General features: G+C 34.4%; 2 protein-coding genes across 2 annotated transcripts; one reads left to right on the top strand and one right to left on the bottom strand.

Annotated features, from left to right (window-relative positions):
* The first annotated feature begins 315 nt into the window (after positions 1-315).
* Positions 316-15058, top strand: LOC137393938 (solute carrier organic anion transporter family member 4C1-like). Its single transcript, XM_068080651.1, has 13 exons — positions 316-350; positions 3695-3774; positions 5962-6080; positions 6706-6868; positions 7472-7645; positions 7732-7831; positions 8410-8528; positions 8618-8878; positions 10101-10296; positions 10481-10646; positions 12532-12737; positions 13117-13181; positions 14411-15058. Exons 1-13 carry the CDS (start codon positions 316-318, stop codon positions 14671-14673), a joined length of 1947 nt encoding a protein of 648 aa, XP_067936752.1. The 3' UTR covers positions 14674-15058.
* Positions 15059-15356: 298 nt separating this feature from the next.
* On the bottom strand, positions 15357-24956 carry LOC137393363 (DET1 homolog). Its single transcript, XM_068079878.1, has 10 exons — positions 24668-24956; positions 24356-24478; positions 23924-24048; positions 23501-23647; positions 22908-23016; positions 22269-22488; positions 21832-22003; positions 21315-21490; positions 20364-20528; positions 15357-15761 (listed from the first exon to the last, which is right to left on the bottom strand). The coding sequence occupies exons 1-10, from the start codon at positions 24921-24923 to the stop codon at positions 15566-15568; spliced, it is 1689 nt and encodes a 562-aa protein (XP_067935979.1). The 5' UTR covers positions 24924-24956; the 3' UTR covers positions 15357-15565.
* Positions 24957-26277: the final 1321 nt, after the last annotated feature.

The following is a 26277-nucleotide window of genomic DNA, read 5'->3' as shown; positions in this document are numbered from 1 at the left end:
TTTACTATAGACCTCTGTTACAAAATTGGAAACTATAGTCCGTATGTCTGTAATTGTAAACTGATACAATTGGTCGGTCCACAAGTAGCAAAACAAACATGGCTATATCATCAGCTATTTTTATCTGATTGGAGGAGCTAACAGATTGCTATCCATTTGGTCTGTGTGAACAGACAGTCTCCACACTAGATTAGACAAGACAGGTGATAGCAACTAGGCCCCGTATATGAGTTATGCATCGTGCAGAAGTGACACATATTTGCTTTCATATCCTGCCATTCCAAGTGTCACAAGAGTACCTGCCGTGGCATTAGCATGCCTTTGTCTGCAGACTGTAATCAGGAAGACAGGTAAGAGACATACGCAGGTAAAGTCACGTAGCATATGCAGGTAAGACCAGATAGCTTATGCAGCAAGCCAGATAGTTTGAAGCTCAGATTAGAAAACAAATGCAAGAAAAACTGTATGCATACCAGATAGCTTTTACAGCTTAGACCAGATAGTCTATGTAACTTAAACCAGATAGCTTGTGTAGACAAATCTTTGTGTCGTAGTTTAGTGTTAAATTACTTATTATGCCTAATGCTGCTATCACAGAGCATTTGGGGTGTTGTCTTCTCTTTAGAGCCACAAATGTAGATACAGCGTTGCAGCTTTGATAGCTCAGAATGAGTCTGAATTCAAAGGGTCAGCCTTCTTTTGAATTTGATCTGGTTTAGTATGTAGGTAGCTTCCTGCATGTTTTACAACATGAGGTACATGAGCATCGCATATTCCCTCTTATAAAGCTATGCGATTCCATAAACATTGTGTGCTCTAACCATCCCTTGCAACACGATGTACTTACGCTTACTACTAGAAAACACATTTTGTTTCTTTTAGTGTTTGATTGCTATATGAACACGAGTGCAGCAAATATGTCTGATGATATACAATTAAATTAAACTCAGAAAAAGAAAGCGCCGCTGTTGTCAGTAAATTGGGTTGTTAGAATATCGATGGCAGGATTGTTATACTGTGATCAGAGTAGTATTCGTCATGTTATAAAGCTGCCTTTTTGAGAAACTCAGTTAATGACTCATATTTTTTGGAATTAAATAGAAAATAGTCGTTCCTATAATCAAAGAAAACTTTTATGCACGAATACTGTTTAAAAATGTTTGTTAGTTTATTCTTTTTACTCTCTCACTGCTGTTTGGTTTTGTTGAAAATAGACACTCGATAAACCTCCTATCCGTCTCCTACTGTAACTAACTAGGCTGTGTATTGAAAAGCTATATTATTAGGACCATCAGTTGTGTATTGAAAAAGCTATCTTATTAGGACCACAGGCTGTGTATTGAAGGGCTATCTTGTTAGGACCACAGAGTGTGTATTGAAAAGTTATCTTATTAGGACCACAGGCTGTGTGTTGAAAAGCCATCTTGTTAGGACAACAGAGTGTGTATCGAAAAATTATCTTGTTAGGACCAGAGGCTGTGTATTGAAAAGCTATTTTATTAGGACCACCAGCTGTGTGTTGAAAAGCTATTTTCTTAGAACCACAGGCTGTGTGTTGAAAAGCTATCTTATTAGGACCATAGGCTGTGTATTGCCATAGCTCTCTTATTACTGTGTCAGTTAGATTAGTTACGCAATGCTTGTGAGCTGTAATAGCAAGGGTTAATCTTTTATTTGCCATTTTACTCTCACCAACACTCCATCACTAAAGCATTGACTGTCCCCATCATCCTTTATGCTGCACCTTCGAATGTCTTATGCTTCAGATATAAATTCTCATTTTTAATAATCTTTAAGTATCTAACGTGATACTTGATAAATAATACATTCCATATTATATAAGATTTTATCCCACGACCAAACGAGCGGAGCGAATGTTTGAGAGTTTTATGATAAATGCATGTGCACACAACTCACAAAAATTATTCATCGACAACGTCGCAAACCCTTGTACTGAAATCTCATCAACAAATTTAACCATTTTTGTGTAGAGTCGTTTCAGTATAATAACGATACAAAACACATAAAACATATTTGAATATGTTACCAAGTCTTTGAAAATTGTCGACGTATTCTTAAACCTTACCCATCTGATCGGATTATACACAAATAGACAGATTAATTTGGCCGAAAATCGTTATTAAAACTTGCCAAGCCTTGGTTTTATCAAAATTAAGACCGGCAAACGAACCGCCGAGCGACAGAGAATAGAACCATTAAGTCGTGCGCATTTCACGAAAGAATAACGTGCACATTTCACCAGTCTATAGCATTGGTGAATTGCCGAAGGTTTCTGGAATTAACGTAGAAGTACAGAAATCGTTTCTTTTTTGCCGATTTCAAAGTAACTGACATTTTGGAAACTTTTGAGTACTTTGGTATTCTAACTGATGTCCAAAGCAGTGAAAGTAAAGGAAATGACGATGATATTTTTTTCTAACGATTCTTATGAGATTATTACAATATTTAATTATAAGTTTGGATGACTATTGAAGTGTTATAGTCGCACTAACAACATCGATGATGGGCAATATGTTACTGTTATTATTTTTTCTAAATAGTTTTGTTAAATAGATTTTCTAAAAATCTATATAAATATCACAAGTTCTTGATATTGTTAGCTATGACGTTTTAAAATGTAAACAAAATTGTGTATTGGTTTTCTATTATTACTGTATTACTATATTAATAATATTGGTTATTCTAATAATATCAGTGCATTTTACTTCTAATATTGCATTTCTCCTATTGCAGAGGAGAGATATAAACATATAATCTTTTCCTTTCATTATTGCTGTTTGTTGTACATAATAACACCCAGTACATTACAGCTACCATTGCAGCTACCATTGCAGTTATCCTATTGCGCTGCAGTGCCATTTAACTGCTAATATTGCATTTCTCAACCATTAGTACCCTTTCTTTTTTCCAATATCACTTTGGTCGTGGGCTGTATGACAGAGGAATTTCTAGTTATAATATATAATCTTAATTGGTCTTTTTGTTTGTTTTTTTGTTTATCTCTGTGTCCAGTTATAACGGTTTAATGAATGAATGGGAAGAGGAACCTCCCATTCACAAGGCAACAAGCTATCCCATTAAGCTACATGGGATACAATGCATTCATCCGGCAGATAGTCATTGTCTGTTAAATAACACATAACAACGTTGTTCTACGAGCAATGCCACTAAAGCTTGCTCTCACGGCTCTTATTAGTAAGTTAAGCAGTACATATACTAACTTACTCAAATTAGCCAATGGCAACTACATTACTTGCCATTTTTTATAAGCTGTTGTTTATTACCCGTGCAACGCGAGGCATTCAACTAGTATATACATGTACATATAACTAGAGTGCTGCAATAGGTTAAACTTACTTATCTTTTTCGAGGTTGATGTTTCTCTCTAGGATCACAACAGATCTGTTTGACTCTGTCGTAACTCTAGAGAGAAAAATTAATCTAGAAAAAAATGGGTAATTTTTTACCTATTATAACACTCTAGTTATTTATAACACTCCGCACTTTTTAAAGCGTAGAGGGCTGTTAGCAGTAACCCTGATAACTTATCCATTATCCATTATACATAAATATTTATCTATAGCATATTTATATATATATATATATACATGTATATATATATATATTGTAGCAGTTCAAAAACTATTGAATCTGAGGATGGCTCTTCAACAAGATCTGAAGCATTCAACCACTCTTCTTTTCATAATGTCAAAGTCTTTCTCATGCTTATGTGTATATTCTCTATGACACAAGGTGAGTTTTCTGTCAGCGGTTGCTGTGCCATTCGCTGCTACATGAATTGCTGATGTTTACTGCTTAGAAAACATCAATCATACTGACTCATTTGCTAAGATGAATATAACTGAGAATCGACACTAAGATGAATACCTGAGTCATTAATCAGCACACGAGACTCACCACTCTCTTTCACTCATCTTATCACCAGCCACAGCGTGATGAACACGTGATGGTGCATAATCTGAAAATAGCTATTGATTAATATAAACATACTATAAGTTGTTTAGCTAGTCTGTAGACTTAAAAGTAACATACTAGGAAGGATATCAAAAAACAAACTTCATCATCTCTATTAATAAATACCCCTTTGTCATTGTGTTTGTGTGCACGTGCGTGTAGACGTGTGTGTGTGTGCGTGCGTGCGTGTGTGTGCGTGTGTGTGTCCGTGTGTGCGTGCATGCGTGTGCCTGTGTGTACTTGTAAATGCATGCAATTCGAGACTCACACCAGAATTTAACAGACAAAATGGGGACGTTCGGAAATTAGGAACATCCCCAATTTTCTAAACCCCTTTTTCTTATAGAAAACTAAAAAATAAATAGTTTAATCCAACTCCTGACAAAATCTGAGCATTTTCCCCAATTGCCCGCAGTTGTACGAGAACATCTGTGAGTGTGGGTGTGTGAAAAAATATGATAGTCCCCAAAAAGTCTGGTAAATTCTTACACACATCCGACCCGTTTCCATTAGTTAATAGGCAACTATTTGCGGAGTTTTCTTTTCATAGGAATTTTTTACCTAACAATTGGGGACATTTAGTTTATTGGGCAGCAAATTTCATTCTTGTAAAAATGCACAATATTTGTGAGTTTCCATCTTTATTGTAGCTTTAGAAGCCAATTAAGACTGTAAGCTATTTTTGAACTTATGTTTAGCTAATGGTTATATTTGCTCTGCTGCGTTACAAATGTATTTTGTAGTTTAGTATTTGCAAATTTTTTTTACAATATAATGCCTTTGGTCAGCGATTATACAAGCTCAGCAGACGTTTGAAAGTGTGTCTCATTTGCGTTCTTCAAAAGTCCAGGCCTTCAATAATCCTTGAGAGCTCTTGTACTTTTCCAAATATTCTCACAGATGCGTCCTTCTTAACTTACTGGCTTTTATTTTTAGTATGGTTGTAGTTCATATGTAATTGGGAAATATTGCCTTTTTTTAATCAAAAAAATTTGTTTGAATTCATTACATACATTTGTTACATAAATTACAGCTGCATAAAACTTAAGGTTAATTTTGCATAAGATCTTTGTATTTGTACTTTATTGACTTCCAATCTCGATCCATTGTATGTCTTTGCAAAACTTTACTAGAGCATCGTTCTTTAATATTTTTAGATCGTATAAAATATAAAAATAAAACATGCAGCTTCCAATCCTTTCACTGACTGTTCTACATTTTTCCTATTCCTCTGAATAATAATGGCACGCGTGTGTGTGTGCTTGCATGGGTGCGTGTACGTCTGTCTGTTAGTCTGTGTGAACACTGTGCATTTCCACATCTTTGGCTGGTTTCATTCAAACTTCACACGCAAACGCTTCGTGCCTTCTGCTTGGCAGAACAAAAATTTTGTTTTAAACCTCTGTCTGGTTTCAGAGAACCAGTCTCCAAACATCCGTGAAAGAAGTGTAAGAATATGCTATGGACTGTCTGGTTGAAAATGAAAAAAATCTCAAGCAATGGCGAGCTTAACGCAAGGAAATAATTTTGTTTATGCAAAATTGTCATTAACTCATTTTTAAAGCTTTAACCTTCTACAATGAAGCGCCAAGCTTTTCAGCAGCTTGTTACAAAGCATAGTTTTTCAGAATTGATTTTTGCCTTAACTTACAAGTTATATTGCAAAAGACATGAAAGTTTGCTTTGAGTGTAAACGGAACAACATGCTTCTTGTCTTACGCACATGCACAAGTTTGGGTGAGAGTTTTAAATTATGGCCAAGCTGTAGCTATGAATACAAGATTGAGCCAGCAAACTAAGTGAATACCGTATATCAAACATCGCTCATATACTCTAATGATTTAAATAAATTTGTAAACATGCTCATAATTATATTCATTCGTCACCTAAACATAGACAGCAATGAGCATCAAGTACTAGTACTAAGTATTTCTAGTCTAATCTCAGTTGTCTATGCGCTTCTAGGCTTTGCAATAAATGGCATAAACAATGTGAACATTGTGATGTACGAGAAGAGGTTTGGACTAAGCAGCAAGCAGACAGGACTTGTGGCCAGCTTCTACGATGTGACAGCTGGTTGTACGGTGAGTCGGCACATCAGGTTGCCTCTGGTAGATAATTAATATAAACTCGGATCAGTACAAGCTTACAGTTTACAGTAGTAGTAGTTTAGGGCGCTTTTACGTTTAGTAAGCACAGAGATATGTGACTGTGGTATCCCTTACAACCAAAAAACAATAAGACAATTCTTTGTTTTGGTTGGGATAAACAATGGTATATAATTGACTTGGTCAGATCCGTTCACAAGAAATAAGGGCTTGCGTGGCCACACACCTGCAAAAGCCATGAACCATAGGCTATGATAATGGAACGCTTACTTCATAATAGATGTGTGTGGTTTATGCTAAAAATGTTTTATTATATTCATTCTCGGAGAATTGATAGAAAAATTACTGTGTGAATCAGACATCGCTGAAAGCAGCATATAGGAGATAACTCCCTGTTTATAGATCTGCAGAGGACAAAAGTAAGGCTTCTCACGAAGCCATTTCTATGACAGATATTTAATTCCAAGGTACGCCTAGAGCATCTAAAAGCTCAGCACGTGATAAACTTAGATGTTTCAAAGTCACAAAAGCAAATGAAGATTTATCTGAGACCTCTTATCTTATACTTGTGTTTATTTGTGGTCCCTCTCTATCTCCACAGGTGCTGGCAGCTGGTTACTTTGCACCTCAGTTTCACCAACCAAGGTTGATCAGCATCGGTTCTTTATCGCTCGCTATTGGTTCCCTGGTTATGGCTCTGCCACACTTTACCACCGGCTACTATGAACCGAGTGGTACGAGGCAGCCAATTTGCTACAATTTTGGTAAGCGTAGCTTCTTTACAAGATGGGATAACTACCATAATAACACCGCCCCATGACTGTTTATCAAGTTAGTCATGGTTGTGCTTCCAGTATATCATCTTGTGCCTCTAGACTCACCCGAACATTTGACTTTCTGTTGTCTGCAGATTAATAAAAAATATGGCAGCGTAAGATTATAACAATTGCTATGTTTTTGTTTTTAGCTATTTAACATAGCATGAACAACATAGGCAGACCAGTTACAGCTGGTCTTTATGTTGTTTTACAGCTTTTACATCTTGGACCAGATAGTCCATGTAACCAAACCAGATAACCTGTGTAGACAAATTTATGTGCCATAGTTTAGCGTTAGAATATTTAGTATGCCTAATGATACTATCACATAACATTTGGGGTGTTGTCTTCTCCTTAGAGCCACAATTGTAGATACCTAAACGGCGTTGCAGCTTCTTACTGATATATTCTATGTACATATGTGTATCAAAAGTCTAAATCTGCACTTTTGATAGCACAGCGTTATAGAAGCACATATAGGAAGCTGTTGGAGTCATCTGAGTACCAAGTTGTAAGGTGATATTGCAACCAGTCTATATCTATTAACAGACAATACAACCGCTAGTGCTGTCTGCGTTGATGGTAAGGACTCGCTGCCTGACAACTTGTACACCTTGCTGATAGGTCAAGGTCTGCACGGGTTGGCTGGCACTGTACTCTATGCTATAGCACCAGCATATCTCGATGGCAGCGTTTCTTCTAAGCAATCTCCCACCTACTTGGGTAAGTGCGATTGCTTTGACAAGAGCTTGCCTTTTTCAGCCGCAATAAATTCCTCACAAGGTCACAGCTGAGGTCGAATGTTTCAGGTTTATTTTATGGCTCAGCTGCATTAGGACCAGCTATCGGGTATCTTGTTGGTAGTCAAATGTTGGATATCTATGTGGATACACCCAAACAACCGCCTGGGTGAGTTTGAACAACTATCTGAAAAATAATTACTGAACATCCATTTTCCTTCATCTAATCACCAATAATCTTTTACGCTAAAGGAATGTGTAAAGCTTAACGCTTTCGCTGCTGACGCCTTCATATAGTTAATAATGAAAACTCTTATATTGAGAATTGTAATAACATGACGTAATAAGATCACTTATACTTAGTTTATATTTTAGAAAGCACTAGATATAATTTGTAATAGAATATTTTATGAACGAAATGTGTTGAATATTCACAGCGTCATTGACTAGACTGAGATGTTCAGAGTTAAAATCGTTCTGAACACAACAGTAACCTTCGACCTTATGACCTCTTCTTATTTGCTAGCATTGTTGTGGTAGTCATTTAATTTTTTGTTAGACATTATGAACTATAACTGTAATGCAGTACATGCACGAGCTGCAGTGTTTTCAATTTAGAAGCATCATATAAATGTTTTTCGGAACCAGCAAGACAAAAATGTTGACTGTAAAACAATTACATAAAGGATATTCAAAATGATATTGTAACATAGAAAGTTTGTTTAAAGGAAATCAAATACATTGCAGGCAACTATCTGTCAACAGTCCAGCATGGGTTGGAGCATGGTGGATTGGATTCTTAGCTAGCTTCACCTCTTGTTTCATTTTAGCTATTCCACTATTCACATTTCCCAGAGTTCTTTCAGGTAAAGGCTTTACAAATCTACGATTTTAATTGAACACATAAGTTTTAACACCCAAAGATTTGGAAAATATAATAAAGGCTAATTTACAGGAACAGAAGAACGGAGAAAAAACAACGTAAGCCAAGAACACCATCATAGCAGCACACACAAAGCTAACAAGTCTGACTTTGGAATAAGCGTTCGTGATATTCCAGCTTCTCTATGGTTGCTTCTCAAGAACCCAGCATTCGTCTGTCAATGTTTAATCAGCTCTGTGGAGGGTTTACTAATCAGTGGGCTGTCTACCTTTTTACCCAAGTTTATAGCCAATCAGTTTAATCAAAAGGCCAGCTGGGCTGCTTTACTAACAGGTATGTGCATGTCTATAAAGTATTGACAACAGTATGTACATCAGCATAAACCTTGAATTGTCTGCCCACATCTAAGCCTACTGACATAGAAATTGTCTGCCCACATTCAAGCCTACTGACATACATATAGAAATTGTTTGCCTGATCCCAACCTACTGACATAGAACTTGTCTGCCTAAATCCAAGCCTACTGACATAAAAAGTGTCTGCCCACATCCAAACCTACTGACATAGAAATTGTTTGCCCACATATAAACCTACTGACATACATGTAGAAGTTGTCTGCCCCATCCCAACCTACTGACATAGAAATTGTCTGCCCACATCCAAGGCTACTGATATAGAAATTGTCTGCCCACATCCAAGTTTACTGACATAGAAATTGTCTGCCCACATCCAAGTTTACTGACATAGAAATTGTCTGCCCACATTCCAGCCTACTGACTACTGACTAAGTACTCAGTAGGCTTGAATGTGGGCAGACAACTACTGACATAGAATATCTCTGCCCACATCCAAGCCTACTGAGATAAAAGATGTTCATCCACATGCATACCACTGCTATTATATGTAGATATTGTGTGCAGGTCTACAGATATTACAGGACTTGTGTATCCGTAGGCAAGTCTGTTATATTATGGGAATTGGGAGCTCTATGTGTATGTATACTAATATTACATAAATTGTGTACCTTTGTGCAGGCCTACTGATACTATAGGAACTGTGTATCTTTTGTGCATGCAGGCCTTCTGATATAGGATTTGCATTCCCAGTGTAAACCTACTAATATTGTAAGTTCAGTTGATAGCAAAAACATGAGTTATCATTTTTGTGAAAGCTTCAAATTTCTCAAACTACTTGGAGGTGTTCCTTATACCATTATCTTGCATTTCTGAAAAAAATATAGAACTTTTTTATAACCAACAATCTTCAATAAATTGGCTAAGATAAGACATTGATAGTTGAGGATGTTTTAACCTTAAATCTAAAAAATAATCATTTCTAAATTCTGAAACTTATAAAACTCACACTATTTTAAACAAAAGAAATAGCTTAGGTGTTTTATTTTTATACGCATCACAATATGGCTAAGGCCAACAAACAGTTCTACCTATTTATTCTGAAATAATGCCATAATTTAAATTGCTTGTAAGTTGCGTAAATTGAAGGTGAAACTCTCCAAAAAAATAAAAAACCTAAAAACCCATTGTTGTTATTACAGGATTTATTGCCATTCCTGGTGCAGTATTTGGTCAGTTTTTGGGCGGAATCATAGTACATCGCTTCAAACTGAAAGTGCAGGGCATGATGAAATTCAACATGGGCTGTTCTGCCATAATACTACTAGCGATAGCCGTATTCTTTGTCAAGTGTGAAAACAAGGAGATCGCTGGCATTACGAAAGGCTACAATAGAGCGTAAGTGTTAAAATGTTGAGAACTCAGTCACCTGCCTTGAGCTGTCATGATTCATCTTGACTCGTCAAATCGCATAGCATATTATATCTGGTCAACTCACTATAGTCCAATGATTTATATCAGCCTAGTTGCAACTCTCTTATGCCGTTACTACAAACTTATTGAATGCAGCGTTATGTTGTAGTGCTATTTCTGAGGTGGATTTACTTAGCAGCTGTAACGAAGGCTGCAACTGTGATGGTTCACTGTATGACCCGGTCTGTGCACAGGGAGTGGAGTACTTTACGCCCTGCCATGCTGGATGTACAAGCCCTGCTGAAGAAATGAATATCAATGGCAAAATTTCATTGGTAACACAGTTTGTGTATAGCGACAGCTTTGGCTAGTTTGTCAGCTTAATTTCACTAGTCAGCTGTTAACAGCAAATACATTATAGTTCTAAAGTTTTTAAAGTATTATTAATGGCAGCTTTGTCATAGCGCCTCCACAGAGCTCTGAGCTTCAATTATTGAAAAAGAATTGTGGGTAATGACTTATGGTGCTGCAAAAACATATTGTAGTTCTTCGGTATATGGTTGTAACATTGTACTATTTTAGATGTTCAAGTTAGTGATATATGTCACCCTCTATCAAGGCTGGTTTACACTATATCGCAGTATGTTGGCATTGAACCCACAATGCACCAGTAATCCTTTGTGATAGCATTGTTCACGCTATCACAAACCCATCCGTGTTTACATCGGTGGACAGTCTACGACATAGCGTGTTCATTATACAATGTGATAACTGAAATGATGAAATACTAGTCTTGCAGAAACTATCATGAAGGGAATTACAGTATAGATTAAGCGATCCATGACGGCCAATCCCTATCACTGAAGTGGTGCACATTGCAGAGACTGTCGAACATGCTCGGCAAAATATTGGAAAAGTTTGACAGCTGCAATATTTCCTGACATATCCTCAGCAATGCAATCAGTTTTTGGTGCGTATAAAACAAGTAATCGCTGAGAGGACAACCCCAACATACAGCAATACAGCTTAAACCAGTCTTTATAAAGAAATACCACACGGTGCTTATTAGAACGTCAAGAAACTCAATAGCTTGTGACATATCCTCAAACACAAAGCAGCAGCATGTTCTACAGCATCCTTTTTACTTGGTTGGTACATTTGTAATTTGGTAGCCTGTAGGGTTAGAACATCATCGTTTAAGTATTTTGGAGGCTATGGCCACCTACATCTGTATGTCAGTAACCTAGGAGACTAAGTACAGAGTCTGAGTATCAGGCCCATCGTAGTGTGCACCCTAAAAATCTCTGTTATTTTTAAATTTGATTTTTTTCTAATAAAAATGTAACTCAATTTGGCCAGCTATTTCGCAGCCTTGAATTTCAATTACTCTAAACTGAATTACATTGAAAAAATATTTTTACTCTTCATCTCAGCTTTCTGAAAGCTATCATTCCACTAAGCACAACATTGCAACGAGCCACTGCTATGGTACATTTCACTATAAGAAATACTGAATCGCATTGTACATTGTCACTTGCTCTCATCTGTTATCTTAATACATACATGTACTAGTACCCTAGGTGTCTAGTAGGGTGTGAAAAATCATCAGGTGCAATAAATATATGTACAATTATTCAGTAATGTTATGAAGAGATTGAGTGGTGTAGTTATTAGAGTATTGGTCTACCATGCTGAAAGTTGTGAGTTCAAATACTGTACAAAGCAACCTTTTTCTCAACAACCAACCTTCGCTTCGGACAGACAGACAGACAGACAGCCAGACTTTTATTATAGTAAAAATTTGTTCACTCAGTTACTATTTTTGTTCTTGCCTACTCACCACCATTTACTATCTTTGTACATAAGTAAGGACTATCATCTACTATTTTTGTTCTTGCCTACTCACCACCATTTACTATCTTTGTACATAAGTAAGGACTATCATCTACTATTTTTGTTAATAAATAGTAGTTACTATCATCAAATATTCTTGCGCATATCTTGTCACACTAAATGCATGATGCTATAAATTTGTAGGATCATAAAAGACAGTAAAGAAACATGTTTGTAACACTGTAGTTACATTTACCTACAAACTGTCTTAGGATTATGTTGAATCATTTTTAGTAAGTAAAGATTACTACTTCAGTTCGAATTCTCTAGCTGGTAAGTGTAAGTTAAATGGGCGGCAGCATGAACGAACAATCAACTCAATTGTAGGTGTTTCAAGACTGTAACTGCACTACAGTATACAACAACACTGACTTCCTGCAGAGCTCTGACTCTAATAGAAGCTCTAATATACAAACTATCAGCGGCAAATGTGAAAATGACTGCAATATGCTGTACGTGTTTCTCCCCATTACACTTGGTGCTCTTATCTCCATGTTTATGATGTCTGTGCCAGGAGCAACCATCATATTACGGTATGTACATCATTTACTAGCTACAAAATAACAGTTTTAACACACGAGCATGTCCTGGAATAAATAGTTAACTCTATAGGATAATTACTTTCAGACTCTTCTCTAATATCTCCATGTATTTATCCTCTCATGCAATATAGCGCCTCAGACCTCACTGTTTGTATATCATCTTTTTCATATACCCACGCTGTATATTGGTTTATGGAAAAAACTTGTACACTTTGTTGATATATCTTGTGTACATATTTGTTTTTCATTTTGTTTTTATAAACACTCAGAACCAAAACTGATTTAATCCATAAGAATCTCAGACAGATTCTCATGATATTCAGTATGATACGATTGCAAACCTCTTATGTGATTACACTTCGTGTTTTAGGAGTGTCAATGACAAGCAGAGAACATTTGCTTTGAGTGTTCAGCAGATGACGATGCGGTTCATCGGTAAAGTCTAGAACTTACTCTTTTAGAGACTCCTGACATCAATGCAGCTCCATTATTTCCTTTCTAATTTTTAAAATCTATTCTTATAGCCATAAACAATGCAATTTGTTTATTCTAAACACAAAGTATTAGGTCTGAAATAATCATTAGTGACTACCAATCTATCACTAAGATTCCGGAGAATGTAGAAAATTGATACATGGTTTATTGTTGGAGGTCCCATTTGCTTCACAGCATTTTATCTACCTCAAATATGCTTATAATATTAATGTGAATCCGCGATTACAAATAAAATCATAACACAATTTTTAAATAAAAACAACCGAACTTTCAGCAGTGTGAGTTTTTTAACTTTAAAAATTTACAATATATTTCTCCAAGCTGCTAGCATCGCAGAGTTTATGGTAAGCTGTGACACGTAAATTTCCTTTTTTTGAATGCCAACTTACCTAGATGTTCTATGTATTTAGAATCATTCATTTCAACCATCTCTATGAAACTCAAAAACTGTGGTCATTCATTGAAAAGCCTATCACAGCATATAAGAACATCAGCTACAAATTTTTACTGTCTACAAAATCTTTCAACCAGACTCTAACGAAATATGTTCACATTGTTTAGCTCACTGAAACTGACAAATTGGAATATTTCAGTTGAAAAAACAGTAAATCTATCAGGAGTAGGCTGTGCTGCTCTCCAAAACCTTACAATGACTTCTTAACACGAGTTGCAATGGTCATAGCTGGCACATCACAATTTTTTTATCAAAGGTATAAAAAATATACTTTGCTATAACAGGCTATTAATAAATTAGTTTGCAATAGTTATGCAAACGATTTCTTATAGAGTTATTTGAAGTACACGAATGTGAGTCAACTACTTCTCATTCGATAAGAACCTCAACTATCTTTTTCCGAGTAATGCTTCAATTTCATTGCATACATAGAAGACATCTTGCTTACTAAATATATAAATACCATACGAGTTTTTAACAAGAATAGCTTGTAGTGAACTAATCATTTGAAAGACCGCTTACTTATGCTCCAGTTTAAACTAACATGATTTCATTACAGCTATATATACGACTTTATTTTATAAAAAAAATGGCTGAATACAAACTGATTTGCAATTTGAAGTATTTTACACATTACAAACTTGTGGGGAAGCTAACTGTTGACCTGACAGCGCCTACACCTACAATCATAGCAGGTCTTGCTATTTCATTGTAGGAACTATTCCTGGACCGTTGCTATTTGGTGACATACTGGATAATGTGTGCGAGGTATGGCAGACGGCATGCGATGGTTCTGAGAGATCATGCTGGATATATAGTCAAAGAGATATGGGCCTGAGATTCTTCATAGTGCTTCTCTGTGCCAAGTTGACTACTATAAGTTTACTAGTTATCGCCTACCGTCTTTATCAACCTCCGGCGGATCCACAGACATCGGAAGACAGTGAATCAAATGAAGAGTTTGATAAAATGGTGTAAGTCAGCGAGGACATCACAAATACAGAGCTGTGAATTGGCATAAACAGCAGAAAAAGTACACTTTCTCTAACTCTCTCATATTAGAAAGTATCAAGAAAGCTTACCAACATATCAGATGCTGATCTTTTCAAGTTCTCACCAACAAGCCAGTCGAAATTTACCTTTTAACTAAATATTCAAATCAAAATGCAGCTCATGTTAATATCCGTGTACAGTAGAGTAGAGTATGGGTGGAGACTGCGATGGCCACGATGTAGTCAGTACTTGCCAACGCATATCAGTGTTGGTTATGTCGACCTACTTATTTAGATTTCTAGAATATCATACTAACAACAAATATTTCATATCCTTCTACATAGACATATAGATACATAAACATATATTGACGCGCATCTTAATAGAAACACATTTTCTCGATTTTTTTGGAAACACAAAGCAATTCACACATTTGAGTACTTGGTTGATATGATATTTATGAAGTTAATAATATTTCTTTGGTCTAGTAACATACTAAAAACAACTTGTTATTATAATCTAGCTATCTACTCTTAGAGTTATTCCAAATGTTTTATGTAATGCATAATAGGTTACAAGCCTCACTAGACATCTAGATATGACTAGACATGCTGATGAGAGAGTTGTAGAATGAGAGAAGAAACAAGACATGTAAATGTTTGCTGTCGTGCTAGCTTTAATAAGTAACATATTAATGCTATGAATAAATTAAATGCTAGATAACTTGAACAGGCAATGCTTAATAACTGTCTAAAAATAGAAAATTACATAAATGGGCCAAAAAATAACATCATCATTGTAAAGTATTCCAATATACACATGACTTCATGACCTCATTACAAAAGTGTTGCGCGGACTAGAGGACACTTGAGAGATATCAGGACGTTACATGGCGTACATGAAGGTTGACTATGTATTGGGAGTTGCTCCTTCTCTGCACGCTTATAGCAAAGGGCATAGTTGGATGGAAAGTAAAAGCAACCAGGCGTCTATTAGAGCCAGTCTGTACCTTCTCCGTTACACCTCCGGTGTGTATCTTAAACTTGAGCAAATGGCATTCTCTTCCGTAAAACCTTCAATTCAAAGGACTTGGGAGAAGTGTAGGCATTAGAAATACATAAATCATGCAGAATAGTGGGTACAAGAGAAATGAGCTACTTGCTTATAACTGCAAGAGAATGAAAGAACTAAGAATTAGTTGGGACTAGTTGTAACCACGTGTAATGCATCAGGAGTAGATACATGGGAACTTTATTATCAACACCATATAATTACTGTATTATCAACACCATATAATTACTGTATTATCAACACCTTATAATTACTGTATTATCAACACTATATAATTACTGTATTATCAACACCATATAATTACTGTATTATCAACACCATTTAATTACTGTATTATCAACACCATATAATTACTGTATTATCAACACCATATAATTACTGTTTTATCAACACCATATAATTATTGTATTATCAACACCTTATAATTACTGTATTATCAACACTATATAATTACTGCATTATCAACACCATTTAATTACTGTATTATCAACACCATATAATTACTGTATTATCAACACCTTATAATTACTGTATTATCAACACCATATAATTACTGTATTATCAACACCTTATAATTACTGCATTATAAACCCCATATAATTACTGCATTATCAACACCATTTAATTACTGTATTATCAACACCTTATAATTACTGTATTATCAACACCATATAATTACTGTATTATCAACACCTTATAATTACTGCATTATAAACCCCATATAATTACTGTATTATCAACACCATATAATTACTGTATTATCAACACCATATAATTATTGTATTATCAACACCTTATAATTACTGTATTATCAACACTATATAATTACTGTATTATCAACACCATATAATTACTGTATTATCAACACCATTTAATCACTGTATTATCAACACCATATAATTACTGTATTATCAACACCATTTAATTACTGTATTATCAACACCTTATAATTACTGTATTATCAACACCTTATAATTACTGTATTATCAACACTATATAATTACTGTATTATCAACACTATATAATTACTGTATTATCAACACCATATAATTACTGTATTATCAACACCATTTAATCACTGTATTATCAACACCATATAATTACTGTATTATCAACACCATATAATTACTGTATTATCAACACCATATAATTATTGTATTATCAACACCTTATAATTACTGTATTATCAACACTATATAATTACTGCATTATCAACACCATTTAATTACTGTATTATCAACACCATATAATTACTGTATTATCAACACCTTATAATTACTGTATTATCAACACCATATAATTACTGTATTATCAACACCTTATAATTACTGCATTATAAACCCCATATAATTACTGCATTATCAACACCATTTAATTACTGTATTATCAACACCTTATAATTACTGTATTATCAACACCTTATAATTACTGTATTATCAACACCATATAATTACTGTATTATCAACACCATATAATTACTGTATTATCAACACCATATAATTACTGTATTATCAACACTATATAATTACTGCATTATCAACACCATTTAATTACTGTATTATCAACACCTTATAATTACTGTATTATCAACACTATATAATTACTGCATTATTAACACCATATAATTACTGTATTATCAACACCATTTAATTACTGTATTATCAACACCATATAATTACTGTATTATCAACACCATATAATTACTGTATTATCAACACCATTTAATCACTGTATTATCAACACCATATAATTACTGTATTATCAACACCATATAATTACTGTATTATCAACACCATATAATTATTGTATTATCAACACCTTATAATTACTGTATTATCAACACTATATAATTACTGCATTATCAACACCATTTAATTACTGTATTATCAACACCATATAATTACTGTATTATCAACACCTTATAATTACTGTATTATCAACACCATATAATTACTGTATTATCAACACTATATAATTACTGCATTATCAACACCATTTAATTACTGTATTATCAACACCTTATAATTACTGTATTATCAACACCATATAATTACTGTATTATCAACACCTTATAATTACTGTATTATCAACACTATATAATTACTGCATTATCAACACCATATAATTACTGTATTATCAACACCATTTAATTACTGTATTATCAACACCATATAATTACTGTATTATCAACACCATATAATTACTGTATTATCAACACCTTATAATTACTGCATTATCAACACCATATAATTACTGTATTATCAACACCATTTAATTACTGTATTATCAACACCTTATAATTACTGTATTATCAACACCATATAATTACTGTATTATCAACACCTTATAATTACTGTATTATCAACACTATATAATTACTGTATTATCAACACCATATAATTACTGTATTATCAACACCCTATAATTACTGCATCAACACCATATAATTACTGTATTATTAACACCATATAATTACTGTATTATCAACACCTTATAATTACTGTATTATCAACACCATATAATTACTGTATTATCAACACCTTATAATTACTGTATTATCAACATTATATAATTACTGCATTATCAACACCATATAATTACTGTATTATCAACACCATTTAATTACTGTATTATCAACACCATATAATTACTGTATTATCAACACCATATAATTACTGTATTATCAACACCTTATAATTACTGTATTATCAACACTATATAATTACTGCATTATCAACACCATATAATTACTGTATTATCAACACCATTTAATTACTGTATTATCAACACCATATAATTACTGTATTATCAACACCATATAATTACTGTATTATCAACACCTTATAATTACTGCATTATAAACCCCATATAATTACTGTATTATCAACACCTTATAATTACTGCATTATAAACCCCATATAATTACTGTATTATCAACACCATATAATTACTGTTCAAAGCAAATTAGACCATGAGACCCTAAAATAATTAACTAAAACTATGCATATTAAAAGAAAAAGCTCTTTTCGCATAATGCTGCTCTATAATGTAAATTGGCAGGGTGCTGGTGTCTTGTATGAAGTGTAGTGGCTTTTCTGTAAAAAATGTAATTTAATGGATGGTCAGGCAGATTGGAGATGTGATTAGGGTATTTTAATATATATCTAAAGAAAATATCTAATAACACAGATATATCATAAGCATTAATGATATTTAGACGCTGATCACAACTGCCCATAAAGCACCGTTTACACTGTTTGACTGCACTCGTGGTCAACTGACGGGACTCATGTGTAAATATCGGCGCACTAAACGTATAACCATCCGTCTTTTGGTATAGACAGAAGTGTTTGTCCTGTTCTGTATACTTGCTAATTTAAAATGTACTTTAAAAATTTCCATCGCCTTAGATATGTCTAAAATTAATTATTCAAATTTTAGCATTACAATTTTTTTGAAATTGCATGCAAGACTCACTTGATTTTACAAACAAATGAAACTCAGTATTTATAGGGAAGTAATTATTATTTATAGGAAGTATTTATTATTTATAGAGAAGTATTTATTATTTATAGGGAAGTATTTATTATTTATAGGGAAGTATTTATTATTTATAAGTAGTATTTATTATTTATAGGAAAGTATTTATTATTTATAGGGAGTATTTATTATTTATAGAGAAGTATTTATTATTTATAGAGAAATATTTATTATTTATAGGGAAGTAATTATTATTTATAGGGAAGTATTTATTATTTATAGGAAAGTATTTATTGTTTATAGGGAGTATTTATTATTTATAGGGAAGTATTTATTATTTATAGGGAAGTATTTATTATTTATAAGGAAGTATTTATTATTTATAGGGAAGTATTTATTATTTATAGGGAAGTATTTATTATTTATAAGGAAGTATTTATTATTTATAGGGAAGTATTTATTAGTTACAGGGAAGTATTTATTATTTATAGGGAAATATTTATTATTTATACGTAAATATTTATTATTTATAGGAAAGTAGGACTGAAAAACTAATAGAAAAGCAGGTGTGATATCATCGGATTGCTATAAACTCGGCTTGACCGGAAGTAAGGAAAAACCGGAAACCGCTGGGAGGGATCTTCTCATCGCTCTCTCACGGCTAGAAGCTCAGTGAGTAAAGACGTGTTTGTTTTGTTTCCTGCTAAGTAATAACTTGTTAAGGACCCGCTGAACTAGAGTAGCTTTAGTTCACAGCAGGTGAAACTGCTATAACGCAAAACTATCTCTCTGCCATTAAAGAGTTGAGTATGTTGAATAATACAGCCCATGCAGCTGGTTGCCAAAGACCACATTCACCATCAACGCAGGTTAGTAATGTACTCTCTTTCATCTACTAAGTTATGATTGTGAGTAAAATGATTAACCCAGAAAAAATGAATCGATGGGATGATCTTAGCCAATGAGAAGTTTCTGTTTAACATGCTGTTATAAGAACCTAGATTAATGCTAGGGAAAGGCAGTTCTGAGAAAACCTTGCATGAGTACATGGGAACATAACTCTACAAAATGTGAACAGCGTTCAGAGTGAGGGCTGAGACTAAGCCTGCAAATCAAGATTCTACCTTATAGGGTAGCCATCACAAGTCTTAGGTCTTTCCATAACAGACACCCACTTGTCATCATAACTGAATAGGGTGAGATCCAAATAGGGACTTGAGCTATAAGACTGAGCACTTATAGGAAGCTGTGCGAGTATACGCTTCACAGCTTCTGTGTAGCCTCCATACCTGCAAAACATTCAATACAGAAATCAATGGAAGGCTAAGCAGTTATCTGTTGGGTACTTCTCTATTCTTACAAACAAAAATTCAAGCCCAATGAGAAGGGTGCAATCATCAACCTATTTCTATTTTCTGTTGAGATCAACAGCTAAAGAGATGGAAACTTACAACACAGAATAACAAAATAGTATTCAGTTTAAGAGATAAGAGATGCTGTCAGGTGATCTTTACATCTTTACAAGAGACTGTCCGTCTGTCTGAAGCCTTGCTTAGAGGTTAAGAAGAAAGATCGCTTTCAACAGGATTTGAACTCGCAACTATCAGCTTTGTAGACCGATAATCATCATGTGTGCCAATCAACCGCATTGCTATTGTTTGGAATAATTGTATGTATAGTTATTACATCTGACGATCTCTCACGGCACTCTAGGGCACTAGTTTGTATAAAAGTTAGCATTGTGCCATCTTGGTGCAAATTCTTCAAATAAGATTTCTATGGCTAAATTTCAAAAGACGCATTAGCCTGCTGTAAATTGTTGAGAGATCCAGTTATGTGTATCATGGGTAAAGAAAAAAGAATGAACATATATTATAGTAATCTAAAACTTTTTTTCAAATAAACAAATGCAATATTTCCAGCCTACACAAACCTACTTACACAAACAAAATACTATGCTAAAAATTTTCATTGTTTGCTCACCTAAAAGCTGACATTAAAGAAATGCAGCATGGAACTAGGAACAAGAAAGTAGGTGTTAAAATAAGAAATGAAAGCTTATAAACAGTAACTACCTCGCGCTCACAATGGTCTGTTTAAATCTCGCCTGTATCTGACGGGCATATATGTTACTGCTGGCTGGACAGAGCATGCCTTCTCCTTGAAAAGGTCGCACATTTCTAAACTGATCAGGAAAACTTTCAAAGAGTGACAACAACTCCTCCGAACAATTCTCCCAAACACCCAGAACCTGCAGAGCAAATAGTTCAATAGTTCCCAATGCCTTCAGGTCTTATGACTTTGGTCTATATGAACTTATACCAATGTGTGAATATATCTACACTACTGAAACGCTAGTCTAGCTCGTGAGTTCGAGTACGCACTGTACATAAAAAATATTCAAGCAACCAAATGGTGATGATAAAAAGCAAGTACTAACCGAATACCATGCAGACAAATTCAATTACATCCATATTCTTCATAGCTGGAACAACACCCCATGTTTTATGTAAGGACAACCAAACTCCACATAAAATGAAACAAGAATTTTAATAATGCTAAATTTTCAAAATGCTGATGCATAATCCTTACCTCTGCGCTAACAAAGTTATAGAGAACAAAGAAAGCTGGCTGTGTGTTCGGATCTTGAACTCTGAGTGTAACCACATCTTCACAAGCATATTTGATGAGCAGATGAGAGTCATCCAGCAGTTGCATCTTCCATAGCCTCAGCTCTCGGAATTGTTCAAAATATTTGTAGAACCTAAAATTATTAGCAGTCAATTTTAAGTCTTTTTAATAGAGTGAACCAGTGCAGAGATTTTGAGCTGGACAAAAGCAAATCACAGCTAAACCATATCAATAAGAACAAATAGAATGATTTGTGCAAAACTAAACACCTAAGAAGGCCAACTTTGCGTGAATCGAGAAAACTTGCCTATGGTTCTGTCCAGAAATAGATGAAAATATTACTTTACCATTACACAATTGACTGGAAATATACCTTACAAAAGCTGTTGACAACTTACTTGCGGAGTGCATAAGCCCCCTCTCCTCTTGCCTTCTTATACATGTACGTTAATAACCTATGTTTTAGTGAGTTAATAGTAGTTTCATTATAGACTCGGGTGTTTGTCTGAGAGAGAGGAGGTGGTCGGACACCCGTCTTTTGTTCGCAATATTTACGGCCTTCCTGAGTTTCTCTACCAAGGCCAAGATAAAACTCATCATCTTCAAAACAGAACCTGCCTGAAAGAATTAATAGAACAATGATAACAGAAATGTGCTTACAATACTGTGAGACATCATTGGTTAACTTATTGGATGACAGATCAGACAGCGAAAAGTTGAAGTTAAAAGAAAGAATCTGCTCACTGACCTCTAGCAACAAATGGGGTAAGAATGAAGTGGTTAGTAATAAACAGATAGCGATAGTACGACCATCAACACTAATTAATCAGTCACTGAGCTACAATGACTAATGATACAATAACTCAAAAAATTTACCTTAATTTGTACGTATTTTGTATTAGTGAGTACGTGATATGGAGGTGTAGTACATATTGAATATCACTGTATGTTCTTGAAAACTACACAAATAGTGTACAAGCTTGCTGATATGGCGAAAGAAATTAGAGTGTTACATAGGAAGCTGAATCATAACCTACCAATGGAGCGGACATCTTGGAGTTTTCCATTGTCATGTATATGTATGATATGAATGGTCTGTTGCTGTACTGAAAGGACTGCTAGTGTCTTATTATACAGATACAAACCCTACAAAATACAACCTTGTTGTACCGTAACCATACTTTCCTTAACAGCTCTACACCAGCTCAGCAGTATGTTTCAATTCAAGAAATGATATTTAGGGCACCAGGAATTATGTGCATAACTGTAATAAACCTCTCAAATATGAAAAATCAAGTAAGTACACAACTCATAGATATAAACATGCAGTTATTAAAAAGCAGTGGATTTGGCTAAAAATTGTGAAAAAGTAAAAACTGGAAAAAGTATGGGGATTAGAAAAGAAAACAAATCATTGTAGTTTTAATAATAGACAATGAACTAGAAGAAAAAGTGAAATTGGATGTGGTAAGAGTAGACTGACAATATGCTGGAGTAATAATGAGATATGCCAGATTACTTAGTGATGTCAAAAACTTATTATTAAAAAATTCTCGAAGCACACGATTTGAGAACACATAAAATTAATGTAAAATCATTGAGCATAACTAGAGTTGTGGGGAACAGCTACCTGATTATGAGAGAGAAATATCTTGTCGCACCGGTAGTTGCGGCTATCGCAGCAGAGACCAAATTCAAGATCTATTATATAAAGGGTGTAATTCTCCAAAGCAGCTCTCTGTTCATTTGGTGAAACAGATTCATTGTTTCTGTATGCCTACACAATAATGGTATGCATCACTTTTCTATCATCTAACTAACAGTTGTCCAAACTTTAAGTTTCTGATATAAAAGTCATTTTAAAAGCTTAGAAATTTCCAAGTATGTGTGCGCTCTAGTCAGCCGGAGTAACAGTAGTGATGCAACATAAGCATACTAAAGAATACAGAAAACAAGTCCTTAGTCTCAGCAAAATGAATTAACAGTACGATGAGAAAGAACAGTGTAAGCAGTAAACCAGAGTGATAATTAAAATATTGCAAAGAATGTTAACCTCGTGAAAAGTTGGTGGTGGATCAGTGGGCACACTTGCGGCTGAACCAACTATCACGTATTTGCTGTCCTCAGTAAACAAACTGCATTCCCTGTTCAAATGCTCTTGACCATCTCCTAAAGATACTGCAATATACACAGACTATCAGGATGACAATAAGCTGTTACTAGTGTACCGTGTGATGGTAAGCTCTGGTACTCGCCTAACCAACTGCTTTCCATTTGACCCCTTAGAGTGTTATTACTATGAAGTAAAGAAGAGTGAACAACTAGGTGTAGCGTGTGGCATGACTTTTACAAACACCTAGGCATTTCCTACCTAGTAATGAGAACTAGACAGATGTACATGTAACAGTTCCATCTGCCGCTAAAGTTCACATGTATGTAGAGATATTGTGTAGCAGTGAAATAGACTGTGTAAGTTTACACTTACCAGTATGTTTTAATGTGAAAAAACGATCAAAAGCAGTTTTTCTGATATGGGTTGCGGCTTCACTTTTTTCCTGTAGGACATCCCCAGTGCAGTTTGCTAGCAGGTCTCCAGCTGCAGCAGGGCCTGAACATATTATAGATATTATACTAACATTACTGCCATAAGCAATAGAGGCAATTTTCCATATAAACACAGTAATATTTGTTGCAATCACCAAGATTTTAATTAGTAGTTGTATTGCAAACTGCTCATGGAACTAACAAACAATAAATATTCATTTATGTATAACAAATGAAACAATATCCGACAAACCTTGAAAAGCATAGATCTCTAGGGAAGCCTGATCTGATGAAAATGCAACAAAAAATCGTCCATCTGGGGAGAATTTGCGAAGAAAACATGGAGGTTTCTCGACGTCAATGAGAGTAAAATTGGGGACAATAGTGCAGTAGAACTGCCGCACTGCATGATGATGTGTGTTGGGTTTACTTGCAAAGGTCTCTCTTTTTCTGAGATGATAAAGCAATGATGGCTTTTCAAACTTTTGTATTTTGAATCCAAAGTCCATTGATTTAGAGCTTTACTTCAGGCTCCACAACTATATCGCTAAAGTAGAAAAGAACAAATACTGGAATATTGTACGATATATTAAAATAGAATCAATATATAATTTTTTCCACATATATACTAACTGCTCAACCATCTTACCATAATGCCAACTGAAAGTGATTTTCTTGCAATGATACAATATTAAAGCAAGAACTTTCTGAAAATTAATACCAAGTACCACAAGTGAATTGCAATATGTATATCACTTTGAAACTGTAATTAGAAAAGTAGCTTTCCCATGAAGCTTGATCAGTATTCGTTGTTAGCTGTTGTACAGCAAGTTGGAGCTGCCATTTTCATAGCGACAGCAAACACAGAATCATTAATTTCACCATTGTTTTTTATGCATTCCATGTGGCAAGTTTGCTATTTTCAATTGTCGCTGTTCAACTTAGTTGGCATAACAAATACGACTTTGGACAGTATGTTCAATCGGATCTTTTAGGTAGTATAATATCTATTATATACATGTAATATATTGCAGTTCTTTAGTATTTTGGTACCCCCAGGCCAATATGGGAATAGTTTACTTTTTATTCCTGTGGTAGTCAGTAAAAATACAATCAATGCAACAAAACTATAAATACCACTGATACAAAACTTTTTTCCCTGAACTACTACTGGTGCCGACAAAGAGAAATTGAGAGAAAAAAAGAATTTTACAATCTAAGAACTTTAAATCTAGAATTTCAAACTCTACAGGCAACTTAAAATCTAAATACTCTATAAAAAGCAGTACTTGCAGACGTGTTATGAATAATGTTAGTAATAATGGTATCATCAGCATGCAAGCAGTTTTAATAGCCCTGGCAAGCTGTTAAAGTAAATCATAGACAAACTCTAAACTTTTTGGAGCCCTGACAATGTTGCTAGGTTAGAATTTTTTTTTCGATTTCCTTATATCTGGTTAAACTTGAAAAATTATTCGCACAACCGATTGTTCACGATAATTACTTCTTTTCTAGTTTTGAAAAAAATTATTATATAGTGGTCAGTATATTCAGTCAAACTGAATTGGTAAAACGGTAAACAATTTCCCATAAACCATTTGAGATAAAACTTGACAATTTTTGAGATAGCTACATATTTTAATAGCTTTTGTATGTCACAAAAGTAGAAGAGTATGTTGCATTCAAGTCGGTTGCGTGTTTGTTTTTAACACGTTATACAACTGAGCTTTCGAAGTTCTTCAAAGTAAGTTTGAACAAACAAAACAAACTAGAACTTTTTACTCCAATTTTATGATGCTTATTATTAGTTTCGCTAGTTCTACTATGTATGTACAAAACATGCAGACATTTGGAAGACAAGGT

This window comes from Watersipora subatra, chromosome 4 (assembly GCF_963576615.1).
Source record: "Watersipora subatra chromosome 4, tzWatSuba1.1, whole genome shotgun sequence".
Classification (NCBI taxonomy): Eukaryota; Metazoa; Bryozoa; class Gymnolaemata; order Cheilostomatida; family Watersiporidae; genus Watersipora; species Watersipora subatra.
Note: the sequence above shows the minus strand (reverse complement) of the source record. Positions and strands in the feature narration are given on the sequence as shown.

Coding starts and splice junctions, on each gene's coding strand:
- LOC137393363 (XM_068079878.1), bottom strand. CDS start 24,923: ATGGACTTTGGATTCAAAATACAAAAGTTTGAAAAGCCATCATTGCTT. Junction 23,017..23,500: donor TATTTCTCTCTCATAATCAG/GTAGCTGTTCCC, acceptor TGTATTTTGTAG/GGTTTGTATCTGTATAATAA. Junction 20,529..21,314: donor CAGACCATTGTGAGCGCGAG/GTAGTTACTGTT, acceptor AATGTTTTGCAG/GTATGGAGGCTACACAGAAG.
- LOC137393938 (XM_068080651.1), top strand. CDS start 316: ATGCCTTTGTCTGCAGACTGTAATCAGGAAGACAG. Junction 351..3,694: donor GACTGTAATCAGGAAGACAG/GTAAGAGACATA, acceptor CTCTTCAACAAG/ATCTGAAGCATTCAACCACT. Junction 7,646..7,731: donor GCAATCTCCCACCTACTTGG/GTAAGTGCGATT, acceptor CGAATGTTTCAG/GTTTATTTTATGGCTCAGCT.